The sequence below is a fragment of the Brachyhypopomus gauderio genome, chromosome 21, assembly GCF_052324685.1.
Source record: "Brachyhypopomus gauderio isolate BG-103 chromosome 21, BGAUD_0.2, whole genome shotgun sequence".
NCBI lineage: Eukaryota > Metazoa > Chordata > Actinopteri > Gymnotiformes > Hypopomidae > Brachyhypopomus > Brachyhypopomus gauderio.
The window spans coordinates 4,081,402-4,096,696 of record NC_135231.1 but is presented as its reverse complement, the minus strand read 5'-3'; the positions used below and the strand labels follow the sequence as shown (position 1 = coordinate 4,096,696).

At 40.1% G+C, this 15,295-nt stretch overlaps 1 protein-coding gene across 1 annotated transcript in view; it reads right to left on the bottom strand.

The window, feature by feature from the left end:
* Positions 1–14,202, bottom strand: part of oprl1 (opiate receptor-like 1) — a 34,464-nt gene extending 20,262 nt beyond the window's left edge. Inside the window, exons 1-2 of the mRNA XM_076984234.1 lie at positions 13,998–14,202; positions 13,459–13,675 (exon numbers count right to left, since the gene is read on the bottom strand). Coding sequence (XP_076840349.1) covers positions 13,459–13,667 — 209 coding nt within the window. The 5' untranslated portion in view covers positions 13,668–13,675; positions 13,998–14,202. The remainder of the gene's footprint in view (positions 1–13,458; positions 13,676–13,997) is intronic.
* Between the last annotated feature and the right edge of the window lie 1,093 nt (positions 14,203–15,295).

The following is a 15,295-nucleotide window of genomic DNA, read 5'->3' as shown; positions in this document are numbered from 1 at the left end:
ACACACACACACACACACACACACACACACACACACACACACACACACATATATATTTTTCAGAGCACAAATTGAGCATTACACATCTGTACACTGCACCAGTGACTGGCCTGGGGAAAATACCCTTGCAAGCATAAATCTGCAATCACCATAAACTGCCATCTGAGGCTTCATTAGTGTGGATGGCTGGAGTTGCAGTGCCATAAACCCCGTACGGCAGCCCTTAACGACCCAGACAGGTGCACCACACTCATCTCCAGACTTCTTAATAAATCACCAAATCTACATTAGATACTAAGCCATAATCAAACATTACACTGGAGTCCCATTAAAGACGGATCATAAATGAAATGTAAAGAGCGGAGCCTGTCTGACATCCTCGTGAGTACTGTGGCCCAAAGGTGCTGATCCAGAGAGAAAATTGAAGGCGTCCAATATGTGAGAAATAAACAGGCTCCAGTATGACTCTGCAGCCAGAAAGATGAGACTAATTGGAGGCAAGTGGACTGAACTGTAATCCACACCGCATGCTGAATCTATCAGTGAAATATTCTAACCAGGGTGAAGTGATTGGCCCTGTCCAAGATCAGAGATCCAGCGCCTGCCTCCATCAGCACCAGGTCAGGTGTGTCATCTGAGGTTCTGTGGCAGAGGAAGAGCAAGGATCTGGTGTGGGATATCAGCAGGAGGGTACGGAGCCAAACGTGCTTCCAAACAGAAAAGCCTAATTACATTCTGGGGGAGCTTGAATGACACTCGACTAACAAGACACAAGCTAAAAAGGCAATAAAGATCTTATTTCATTGGGGTTTTTTTTGTTTAAAATAATCCAGTAAAAACACTAGCAACAATCCAGTATAACATAACCTGGAAACGCTTCAAATTGTCTAGCTTACTAATAATATTTTGAATGAATCATTTGTAATTATTGCCTGATTGCACTTTCTATGTAAGCGATGCAGCCTACAAGAATTATTAACAAATATTGTAAATTACTTTTCACAATGAACTTGCATAATTCAGCAGCTGCAGATAAGCTGACAAAGCTTGACGCTTGTTGGCTTTTAATGAGTTTAATAAAGCCCTGCTTATTGTTTACGGTCTTTGATGAAGGTGAAAACCAACAGTGAAGACACTGTTTGTTTATCTCTGGCTCATGACATCTCTAGTGTCATGCACTAGCTATGCTATAAAGGAAACCAGCATCGAACAATCCTGTAAGGAAGTAGCAGGCCACCATCAAATATTTATATGTTATGACCACACACCACTACCCTCCTACTCAACAACTGGCTCTATGAAATCAAATAAGAAATTATGTGCTGTCCAGATTGGGGGGGGCGGGGGGGGCAGAAAGGCTCCTTCTTTGTATCAGGGGCAGACGCTAGTAAGCTATCGGCCACCCATATAGAATGCCTCTCTTTCTCCACCAATGACCTTGTATCTCTGACTCTGCCTTTCAGGCCCTAGAGACAGTGGCCCCTCCCCTGCAGTGTAATTGGCAGTCACATAGCCCCGTGCCCTGACAAACAAGGAGAGGTACAACGGGCAACACCTAACATGCTACCTACGCAGCGCTCCGAGGCTGCCATCCCAGCCAAGTCATTTCATCTCCAATCAAAAAATAAAATAAAAAACAGGTTCTGAGCCCAGGCCTGTAATTAGTAAGCCAAGATGATAGTGTCAAGGAAAAACCCCCTGAGAACAAAAGGAAGAAACATTGGGGCGAAATGAAGCTTATAAAGGGGCCCATCCTTCTCTGGGCACCACTGGATGGTAAACTAATGACAAATAATTAGTGCTGTCAATTCCAGGTGCCGCGATTAAAAGTCCTCACCAGGATTCTGCTTAAGCTTGCTAGATTTTCTAATTAGCAATCCAGGTAAAATTAGTGGAATCAACACAATCCAGGAAGCCTGAGCAAAATCCTGGTGAGGACTTGGTGAGGACGCGGCACCTGGAATTGACAGCACTACAAATAATTAATATGCTTTTGCTTGTTATAAAACATAAGAGTTGCTTACAAGCATATATAACCAACAAATTGTCTTGCTTTTTATTCGTACTTTTATTTGCAGTCATTCTTCAAATATTCATCCTTCAAATTCTCATCCTGATAAAGACTTGCAGTTGATTCGTTTCTGCCCCCCCATCAATATTCATCTGTTTGCTTCTGACTTTTGTCTAGTTAGTTCATTTGCTACTTTGTAAAATGCATCACTTTGTGCACCAACAACCTATGTCCTCTTCTGAGTCATTACCAAATGTAGAGAAGATACCTTAGTAATGCAAGAAAAGCAGTTACTCTGACTCCTCAAAGAAGATAATTTAAAGCCAGGAACTTTTAATGCATAAAATTTAAAGCAAGATCAATTACTTAGTGGAAACTGTAAATGGACTACTAGTAACCCAAACAGTCACTGGCAGCATTCAGCAGGCTGATGTAGCGCTAGTGAGAAGGTATAGGGGCTTTTGTTATGACGTTTTATAAATATAAGAGTCAGTGGAGCACATCTGCTTATGCCATGGAAAGACTGAAGTGTGGAAAAAGGTGGAAACACGTAAGACTGTTGAAAACATACCTGCTCATCTGTAGAACATCCATTGGCAGGGCTACGGCATAAACATCTATGGCAAATGACATGGCTTAAATGTTGTGGTTGATAACGGACTGGATAATATGTATATATCACGTTACAGTGAATTAAAAATATTATACTTCTGCATACTTGACAAAGCTGTTTTTCCCCTTCATATTCACTGAGCATTGTTTCAGTATGCAGTACCATGACACAAAGAAAATTAGGACATTCATCAAAGGAAAGTTTTGACCGTGATTAAAAATTACTTTATTAACCCAGTACAGTATTTAGGTACTGAGTTTAATGTGACAATGAATGCAGCTATTCAATACCAAAAGCCCATGGCAATGTAACATATATTTTTACAGCTTCTGCTTCCAATTTTTTTCATTATTATTGATTTTGTACTGTCCTCACTATATTTTCCCTTGCCAACAATCTTCTGTGCCAGAGGTTTATTTTGTACAATCATGTCATACAATAAAGTTCACGAAAGTACTGAAATTAATATTGTGCAAGGCTTGACTGCTCTTGTTGATCAGTGAACTTCCTTTATAAGAAATTGGCCATTATTGAACACTCACTCCTTAGTTAGGCTGCTTGGTGTAATAAAAAATGCCTTCAACAGATATTATATAATTTCTTAAGCTGTAGTTTGTGATACTGAATTATAAAGTATCCTCCAAAAGCATTAGGCCAATGAAGCAATTACAATTAAATGATAAATATGAAGGTTTACTTCAGAATGTGTCTGTGTGTATGTGACTTATTATTTTTTAAAATTAATTTAACTTTGGGTGAGACTAAATGACTGAATCACCAATCCTCTGTCTTCTGTGTATGTGTCTGCAGTCCCAATGCATAAGCTAACAAGATGTGCAAGCAATTTCTGATTCTGCTTTATAAACGGGCCACACCATGGCCTCTAATAAAATAACACCATTTATTGACTGCTGCAAATAAAAGGACCTGTGTGGATAGCCAATAGAGACAACAACCCTTACAGCACAGCCCGAAGGTAGAGAGCACAGGTAGTAGAGACTACAACCCTTACAGCACAGACAGTGGTTAGAGAGCACAGGTAATAGAGACTACAACCCTTACAGCACAGCCAGAGGGTAGAGAGCACAGGTAGTAGAGACAACAACCCTTACAGCACTGACAGTGGTTAGAGAGCACAGGTAATAGAGACTACAACCCTTACAGCACAGCCAGAGGGTAGAGAGCACAGGTAGTAGAGACAACAACCCTTACAGCACAGCCAGAGGGTAGAGAGCACAGGTAGTAGAGACAACAACCCTTACAGCACAGCCAGAGGGTAGAGAGTACAGGGAGTAGAGACTACAAACCTTACAGCACAGACAGTGGTTAGAGAGCACAGGTAATAGAGACTACAACCCTTACAGCACAGCCAGATACAGGATTTCTTTTTTTGCCATTTACAATGTTGTAATCAATAAAATAATCAATATTTGTTTACAAATGAAATATAGAAATTAGTCCCACTTGCATAACCTCAGCTGTCACCTACTTTGATGAAAATGCGCAATATACTAATATAATGCAAAATATAAAAATGTGCACTATACTAATATACTAGTTAGGCAAATATCAAGAAATAAACCTTCATGCAGAACTTAAAAAATCATAGTACATATCCAAATCAATAGAAATACAAACTCTCTGGAACAGAAGAACATGTGACTCAAGGTTATGAATCATTAGAAATATACAAGGTGATATCACAAGCTTGAGGGTATAGAGGGCATAGAAAGTCTACAGTGACAAAGCTTTTAATGGAGCAAATTAGAATCACTGATTTTCCACCGTAATCCTTTCTTCTCTTATAAAAAAGGAAAAAGAATTTCAAGTCAATGTGTACTATATATAGTGTGTGTGTGTGTGTGTGTGTGTTCTTCTGAAATCGTTGGCAGTCTTTATAGCCATCAAGCCAAATGTAAAGCAAACCTGCGAAGCACACGAATGGGCAAGGGCTGTCAATGTTATTTCCAGTTTGTCCAGTTCAGTTAGGAAAATTAAGCACACACACACCACACGAACACACACACACACACACACACACACACACACACACACACACACACACACACACACACACACACACACACACACACACATACAATCCACAAAGCTACTAAACAGCAGACATTTTAAGAGTAGTGAGTTTTATGTCTTACACTGACATTCCTCATTTATCACCCCCACTGTAGCCATTTTCTTTTAGTTTGCACACAGAGCTGGAGCACACTGTTATGAAGTATCCACTCCCTAACGCTCCCCATTCTCAACACAGTGATACGAAGTAATAACTTATGATCATTAGCAATGGTCATTTATACTGCCTCTCACACATAACTCCACTTTCCCTGCATATGTCCACTGTCACCCACTGGTGTTGCTAGCACTGCTAATTATTTGCCAACAATCCAATTACATGCTCATATTACACATTATTATGCAAATGTATTATTTGGAAAACCACTAAACACAAATCCCTGCATTAGATACATCCAGAAATACTTGTTTCCAGAAATACAAAAATAATGTTTCATTTGAGTTACATGTCAATGCCGGCCAATACTGGACAGAGAGGAAGAAGATGAGGAAGAGATCTGGGCCACTTTGGTTGACGTTGGGCTGAGATTTAAGAAGGCAGAGGGTCCAGCCTAATGTGAACCACAACACTGTAGCAAGCATCACCCGGACCTTTCAGAATGAGAAGAGGTAAGTAGAACTATAATCACCTACCTCAACACACTGTACAACATACTCATCCCCATTCACGAGGGGGACGGACTACAGCAGAACAGGGTTGTTGACATCTGGGACAACATAGGTGTGCACCTGGCTGCACAGTAAACAGCCTGTGCACAGTAAACAGCCTGTGCACAGTAAACAGCCTGTGTAAACTGTCAATGAGATCTTGTGACTGGATCCAAATAGGAGTTACATGCCTATGATATCTTTGTTGTATTTTGTTATCTATGTATTACGGCATATATAACACGTATGTTGCTATAAAAACATTCACCTTGTAATTATGTCTTTATGGTGTAAAAGTACTAAAAATGCATAAACAATTTTTTTGGCTTTTGTATGTTATATTTTGTAAGATATAGTTTCAGAACTTGTGTCTAAGCATTAGTAACAAATAACTATATGAAGATCCTATATCAGCATCTCATACAGGTGTATTTGCTATATATGTATTTTTTATATGTATAGCAACAAAACACTTTGTTGTATATTAAACAAATGTATAGTATGTATAGTAAACAAAAACACTATTCTCCTATATTACGTTGATGGTGTAAACCAACCACAGATACCATTGGAGAAATAATGATCTGGACAGATGTCTTCTAAAAGTCAAGACTTGTGGACAGCCCCGTCGACAGGGGGGGACAACCGGGTCTGTTGTCCCGGGCCCCAGGGCCAGGGGGGCCCATCAAAGAGCCCAGCAATTTATTTTTTATTTAAAGTCTATAATTTTTAAATAATCTTGAAATCTTTCATTAATATAAAATTCTGTACTCAAAATAAACTCAATGGCTAAAATATATATGTTTTTTAACCTATCTGCATATTTTCCATTAAGTGCATACACCCCCGCATCCCACTGGAAAATGGTTTGATCCAGCACCGACCGTAACCGGCTGGTACCCCCACAACAGCGGGAAATACAGTGGTGGATAGTTAAAGTAAATACAGAAATCTGGAGCGCAGAAAAGAAAGGAAAACATTTACCTGACGAATTTTAATGTTGCATTGTGTTCCAGGTTTGAAAAGTGCTGGAATTTAGGCTAAAGTACTTGAAAATGCTTGAAAGTAACTACTTCGTTTCACAACAAATAGCTGTCTGACTGAACAGTTTTGGTGAAGACGTTAAGATTGGGCGTTTTGAAAATAACCATTAAATATTGTGATAAAAAGCGAATTATTTCGAGTATATGTATAAATATTTAACTTAATTAAGTTTAACGTGCTGGAAAATATTGAAATGGACCTTTAAAGTGAAGTACAAGTGCTTTAATTCCACATTATAAAGGTGTATGAACCCTGCAAACATGACTTTGTTCATTGCGCTGAAGCGCGTCGCGCGCGAAGTTACAAAAGTCAAGAGGTGCACGACCTCGCGAATGGACAGCGCGCGAGGCCTTCGCACACGGTCGGTGCCACTGCGATTACGTCATTTTCGCGCGAACCCTCGCGCCGCTCGCGACGCGTCAAGTATATAAACAGTCAGCTGTCAGAAACAGCTTTGATGTGTGGCTATATTATATACTATATGACCTAACAGAAGGATTGTCAAATGACGAAATTCAAATGACGTGCGCCGGGGGGGGGGCACATTAAACTTTCTTGTCCCGGGCCCTAGCAAGACTGTCAACGGGCCTGCTTGTGGATCAAAACCACTGTTGATGGGCTGCCACTAAGTCCTTGCATACACTCAGAACAGGGCAGACTGAAGCCTGGCACTGGCACACAGGCTGAGTGGAACCAACACCGACAAGCCGCCTGATTCTGGGCCTGGTTTGTATGCAGCGATGAGGGTGGGGCAGATGAGTTTGTTACGGTACTATTCCAGCAGGTCTAGCTGCATCACACCCAGAGACACCAGCCAAAAGTCCCTCTCAGTACAGCTGGCTTACACAAAGAGGGAGAGAAGTTGGATGGGTGGTCCTCCGACCACTGCCATCACGCAATCGCCTGAAATCTCACCACACCTGCTCCCACCCACAAAGGATGGGTCTGGAACAACAGCATGTCTTCCTCAGAGTCTTGGATAGATGTATGTGGATACATAGGCTAGGTATGCTCAAGGTAGATTCAGGAAGAAGCAGATCATCTTAAACCACAGTGATGAGAAGACAGTGGATCTGTAAGAATTATGTTGGCTCTTTATGGACTTTACAGGAATGGCAGTTTACAATCTGGGGCGTGTGTCATACACAAGACAACAGCAATTCCCCTCTGGACAGTAACGGGTCCTGTCTACACTGGTTCGGTAGACTTACAACAAGAGGGACAGAGAGAGCGAGAGAACACAACATTTTAAGCCATGGTACAAATGGCAGAAGCCGAACACACAATGCGATGCTTCTGTAAGCACAAATATCAACTGAGGAAACAGGAAAAAAAATGTAGCAGTCTCCAACTAGGCTGACAGACGGAGAGGCACCCGAGAACCAGAGCAGAGCCACTAGATAGCATGGCCTGCCCACTTATTAGTCACTGATGTCCCAATTGTTAACCACATACATGATTCAGTTAACTGTCACTGTTGCAGGATGTTGAACATGGCCAGATGGAGAGTTCAGAAGTTCAGAACTGACCTTGACTACCAATAGATGTGGGAGAAAATCAGAGTTCTCATAGTACACTGTGCTTCCTCGCTTATAGTAAAATGACCTTGGATCAAACCATCTGTATGTGAATCTCATTGATTATTCCATCAAACAAATTGAGCCACAGCGTAAATCACTGATAATAAATGTGACAATCCTGATAGTCTCCTGTAGTGTATGAGGGATTACATGTATCTGCAATGACTGCGTTCTGCCTTCTTGAATGACTGGACAGTAGACTGTAGACAGGGAAGTTGAACCATATAGTATTGGAACAGAGTACACAAAAAATGCTTGAAAGAAAGAAGCATAATAATCATACCCATTCCCTCACTGGGAATGGTTCCTAGAAAATGCAACCAGGAACTTTATATAGACAATGGTAGAGCTATTTCAGAGCATACCAATGTCTTAACACACACACACACACACACACACACACACACACACACATACACACACACACACACACACACACACACACACACACACACACACACCACACACACACACACACACACACCACACACACACACACACGCACACACACACACATACACACACACACACACACACACACACACACACACACATACACACACACACACATACACACACACACACACACACACACACACACACACACACACACACACACACACACACACACATACACACACACACACACACACACACACACACACACACACACACACACACACACACACACACACACACACACACACACACACACACACACACACACATACACACACACACACACACACACACACACACACACACACACACACACACACACACACATACACACACACACACATACACACACACACACACACACACGCACGCACGCACGCACGCACGCACACACACACACACACACACACACACACACACACACACACACACATACACACACACACACACACACACGCACACACACACACACACACACACACACACACACACACACACACACACACACACACACACACACACATATCAAGTAGCCCAGTCCACTTCATGAAGTGGGTTAAACACTTCAGGAAAACATGATGAAAGAAGATAGACAAGGAGTCCTGGAACTGATTCATGTGGATGGAAGTAGATTCAATGTGTAAGGATTAAGTGCTGCTTATGGAGGCCCTCAGAAAAACAAGAATGAAAAGAAGGTAGATGTACAGTTGTGATCAAATTTATTCAACCCCCACTGAAATAAAGTGTTTTGGCCAGTTTGACATTGATTTTGATCATTTCAGTCATCTTATTTACATTTATATCAAAGAGGCACTTATAAATTAGACAAACATAACATAATATTTATGATGGAATAACCACAAATGTCTTTACTGTGCTCACATCATTATCAGTTTTATTCAACCCCCTAGTGACATTATTTTTTAGTACTTAGTACAACATCCTTTTCCAGTTATGACAGCTTTCAAGCGTGAAGCATAGCTTGACACAAGTGTCTTGCAGCGACCTATGGGTATCTTAGCCCATTCTTCATGGGCAAAAGCCTCCAGTTCAGTCACATTCTTAGGCTTGCGCACTGCAACTGCCTTCTTTAGGTCCCACCAGAGGTTCTCAATTGGATTTAAGTCTGGTGATTGCGATGGCCACTCTAGAATGTTCCAGCCTTTCATGTTCAACCATGCTCTAGTGGACTTGGATGTGTGCTTCGGATCATTGTCCTGTTGGAAGGTCCAACGTCTCCCAAGCCGCAGGTTTGTGACTGACTCCATCACATTTTCCTCCAAGATCTCCTGGTACTGAAGGGAATTCATGGTACCCTGCACACGTTGAAGCTTTCCTGTACCATTAGAAGCAAAACAGCCCCAAAGCATAATTGACCCCCCGCCATGCTTCACAGTAGGCAAGGTGTTCTTTTGTTCATAAGCCTGGTTCTTCCTTCTCCAAACATAGCGCTGGTCCATTGTCCCAAATAGTTCTAATTTAGTTTCATCTGACCACAGTACACTGTTCCAAAACCTTTGTGGCTTGTCCACATGACTTTTGGCATACTGCAGTCGACTTTTCTTGTTCTTTGGAGTCAGCAAGGGGGTGCGTCTGGGCGTTCTGGCATGGAGGTCTTCGTTATGCAGTGCGCGCCTTATTGTCTGAGCTGAAACTTCAGTGCCCACATCTGACAGGTCTTTTTTCAGTTCCTTAGCAGTCACGCGGGGATTTTTCTCCACATTACGCTTCAGGTAGCGCACAGCAGTCGCGGTCAGGATCTTCTTTCTGCCATGACCAGGTAACGTTTCCACTGTGCCCTTTAACTTGAACTTGCGAATGATACTTCCGATAGTGTCTCTTGGAATATTTAACAACTTCGCAATCTTTTTATATCCATTGCCATTCTTGTGAAGAGCAATAACCTCTTCTCTTGTCTTCTGGGACCATTCTCTTGCCTTCACCATGCTTGGAAACACACCAGTAGATGTCTAGAAGGAGCTGAGTATCACAGTCCTTTTAAATCTGCCTAATTGGTGCTTATCATGCTTGATTGCTGCTCGTTGACATCCACAGATGTTTTCAATACCTGATGGAAAACACTGGAATGAACCTCTGTTCTTAGGAGTGGTAGTCGTAAAGGGGTTGAATAATTGTGTCAATGAAGAAATCACAAAAAGGCCATTTAATACTTTATGACAAAAAAAATTGATGCTATCTTAGTTGCATTTAGTTCTTTAACAAGTCCTTGTAAGATTTCATTATGAACACAATTACAAATGTGCACTGAATTCCATAAAACCCTTCGCAGCATTGGGGGTTGAATAAATTTGATCACAACTGTATATTGTATAACAGGAACTATGTTTTGTTTTGCTAATAGTAATGTTGAGTATTTTGCATTGACACAAAAAACATGTTGGTTCATAATTTTGCATAATTATGTGTAGGACCCTTGCAAAAGTGTAAAGACCATGAAAATCTGTATGCCTCTCCAAAACTAATCAAATAAAATGGATACATATGTTGTGCTTTTATGAATTTCTAAACCTTTATTAATTTCAAAATGTCCTAGTTTAAGTGTCTTCTCTGAAATTTTACTCAGAAGGCCACAAGTTAATGTTAACTAATCGGCAGTTTTAAAAAAATGCTCTTCCCTTTAGTGATTCTTTAAGACTACACTATTCAGTAAACACCAATAAATCAAATGTAATTGATTTAATCATCCCTGCTTAAATTAGCTTCATTTTCCAATTTGAGGATTACAGTGTCATATTTTTCAACATTATGCTAGATAGGTCAGTCATGAAATGTAATTTTTTTTTTGCTAGTGAGTACTTATGCTCATGAGTACTTAATTCAGCTAGCTATTCAGTTTGTGAACGTATAAGTAAGGATGCTAGCAAATCAGTTTATGAATAGAGCTATGTTGAAGCTGGTAAGACTTCATGTGCTCTAAAATCTGTTAATCAGAAAGTCGAATACTTTAAATCAATTTAAATTTTGGCCCAATTTTTTCCATTTAAATTCTTCAGTCCTATCACATAACATTTATATACAGTGAGGAAAATAAGTATTTGAACACCCTGTGACAACTTCTCCCACTTAGAAATCATGGAGGGGTCTGAAATTTTCATCCTAGGTGCATGTCCACTGTGAGAGACATAATCTAAAAATAAATTCGGAAATCACAATGTATGATTAAAAAAAAATTATTTGTGTGTTACTGTTGCAAATAAGTATTTGAAAGTTGCCAATAAGCAAAAAAATTCTGGCCTTCAAAGACCTGTTAGTCTACCTCTAAAAAGTCCACCTACACTCACTCCACTTATTATTTTAAATTAGAAGCACCTGTTTGAAGTTGTTAGCTGCATAGAGACACTTGTTCACCCCACACAATCAGTAAGATTCCAACAACTAAAATGGCTAAGGCCAAAGAGCTGTCCAAATACACCAGAGACAAAATTGTAGATCTTCACAAGGCTGGAAAGGGCTATGGGGCAATTGCTAAACAGCTTGGTGAAAAAAGATCAACTGTTGGAGCAATTATAAGAAGATGGAGGAAGATAAACATGACTGTCAGTCTCCTTCCATGCAAGATCTCACCTCATGGAGTAGCAGTGATCCTAGGTGATGATCCAGATCTGTTTTTAGATTATGTCTCTCACAGTGGACATGCACTTAAGATGAAAATTTCAGACCCCTCGATGATTTCTAAGTGGGAGAACTTACAAAGTCGCAGGGTGTTCAAATACTTGTTTTTCTCATTGTAGAGATGGAGTTTAAAGAGTTATAATTTCTCATTTCTAGTAATAAATGTTTCTTGTTTTTGGATTTGTATCATAGTACTGCTCACACTGAAATCAGTTGGAGACTTCATCATTGGAGACTTCGCCATGGGCCTTGTATTCATGCCAACTGGCTCTGTGCCTTCAGAACACCAGGTCCACTAAGATGTGATCTTTCTTCATTCCACTACTGCAGGATCACAGCACCTGAGAACTTTCAACTTTTCTAAGCCCATAGATTAACTTGTTTATCTGTATTAAACATCTAGCACTCCTTTAATGCAACAAGATATATTTTGAGCAGTTGCCATGTTAAGGTATTTTATTTTGGGGTTACTAGACAAATTATTTTAAATGTTTTATTTCTTTTAGATAGCATTTTTGCTACCAGTGTTTGAGTGTTCATTATTAATGGTTGTTTTTTTCAGCTACCTTAATGAAAATACCATTTCATGGATTTTAATGTTAAGACTTTATTTCAGCTTATTATGCTACACAACTGCTTCACTGAATCTAAAGACACTGTGTGTCAGTTACCAGGTAGAATAAAGGAATATAATCCTTTTCACTTTTGGATTGTCATTACATTGTGATTGAATATGTCTTGCTGATGGGATGTAAGTCATTTCTTGTTTTACAAGTAGAATATGCAGAAAAAAATAATCTGATTTGCCAAAACACATTAAGTTTAGTAAAGACAACTCAAAAAAATCTTATTGCATCATTTTGCCTTGATTTTTTGAATACTTTGACAGTTTGACATATTAATGAAACATTGTTCACATTAAAAAAAGCAATTGTCTGAAAAAACGTTAGTCTTCTCATGATATTCTTAACATACAGAAGATAATTACAATGGGTTGAACAAACAATCCACATCTAAATTTGTTTTATTATCCTTAGTAATTAAGACTACAAAAACACGTAATGCCTCAGTGTTGATGAGTTTTCTGTTTCATAGATAGATAGATAGATAGATAGATAGATAGATAGATAGATAGATAGATAGATAGATAGATAGATAGATAGATTACATTACATTACACTGTTAACTGTGGTAAACATGAATGCAAGAGGCCTTTCTCTCAAAATGGAGAACACTTACCATGCAGAAGAATCCTGAGTTGTGAAAAACTGCTGTACTCTACAATAAGCTTTAGCATTTTTAAAAATCTAAGCCATTTTCATTTGCAGTGTCAAGATAACACGTTTCTGCATGTAGAAGGCGGTGAAACGACTTACCTAATTATGACATACATGACCAAGCAGTTTCCCACGAGACCCACTACACAAACGATCATATAGACCACAGCAATGGTGATCCGCACGCTCCGGGGAAACAGATAGTCGGAGTCGTTGAACTGGCTGAAGTTGTTCTGGAGCAGGGACTGGTTGTAAAGGTGGAGGTGCCTCGGGTCAGCAAAGCCCATGGAATCATTCGGGAACTCCATGAGCACGCCTACCGCAGAGGGAAACAACACAAACACACGTCAACACAGTCCGTACTACTAAGACTAAGAGGACAGAAACGCTTGCGGTGCTGGTGTCAGGTGAAGAATAAAGTTCTTCATAGACAATGCTTCGCGAATACCTCTTAACAGTTATGCGGTATCAATACTCCACCGAAGGAGAGGCATGGGCAGATGAGGGGAAGGCAATGCGCACCCCAGTAACTGTTGCCTCCCAAACGCTTGGAACAAATGTTCACAATACACCATCAAAAGTAACAATTCTGACCTAATTGCCTCGAGAAACGAAAGGGTTAAAATCACATTACATACCGCTGATTGACAAGAAATTCCGAAGTCCGTACGATCTTTTGCAGATGATGGTCTGTTGAGATATTTATGTTTACAGAGACGCGCACGACGTCAGTTGTTGCTGGATATCATGGTGTCTGTCTTACGCAGATTTAAGCATGCTGTTTTTCATAGTAGTAAGCGATTCAGAATACTGTATATATCGCAAGGATGAGAGAAGCGTGTTTTTCCCTCTCTCTCTCCCTCTCTCTCTCTTTCTCTCTCTCACGAGCGAAAGGGGAGGGGGAGGTGCGGCAGAAGGCTTGCTTCTTGTTGCGGATCTTCAGTCGAGACTTAGATCTCCAGTCGGCATCTCTCTCTCTCTCTCTCTCTCTCTCTCTCTCTCTCCTCAAACAAATGCTGATGGTGGTAGGCAATGACATTTTTTTGCTTTGAACACACTTGTTACTTTGCAGGTATCACGAATAAGGTACCTTGCCCCTTTATGTATCTGCAATTAAATACAATAAACTAATTTAACACGTTGTATCGCTGCTACCTAAGAACACGAGACTGTAGATTTGCCATTCGTATCAGTCTTGTATCCGCATAATGCACAATTTATTCCATTCTACCTTCACATAAGCATGTTTTGAGATGCTTTGAATAGATCATGATACACGTTTCATACATCAAATACATGAGTAGAAAGTCTTAGTTCATACCTAATCGTATATCATAATAACTGTATTAAACTCTGCAATCGTATGTCCTTCTGTGCGCTTATAAGATAGCTTGGTAGTGTAAGCTACAGGGGGTGCTCGTGCTCAGATATCGGCGATACGTTGCAAGAATGTTTTGTAAAAAAAATAAAAATCATCAAACTCTAGGAATAGGGTGGTCACGTGCGCCCTGAACACGAATTCCTCTTCAATACACATGTTGGGTCTTGTTTGTGTAATGTCTGTATTAAAATGATAAACAAGTCTTATTGCCTATTGTTTTTTAAGGACTTTTCCAAAATAATATAGCAAGTTTTCATCTGAAAGTGGAAAAATGTTCTGGTACATGTACAAGCTAAAGTGTGATGTTCAATAATATTTATAAAGAAAAATGTGTGATAGCTGATGACATTCCTTATACATCTGAAATACTCTACGAGAGTGGCCAAAACTGTCATGAAAATGTAAATCTCGTGAATAAAGTGAACTTCACTTGATAGCATATCAGTTTATTAAAATTCCAACCAGCCATTGATACTCACACACACACGCACACGCACACGCACGCACACACACACACACACACACACACACACACACACACACACACACACACAC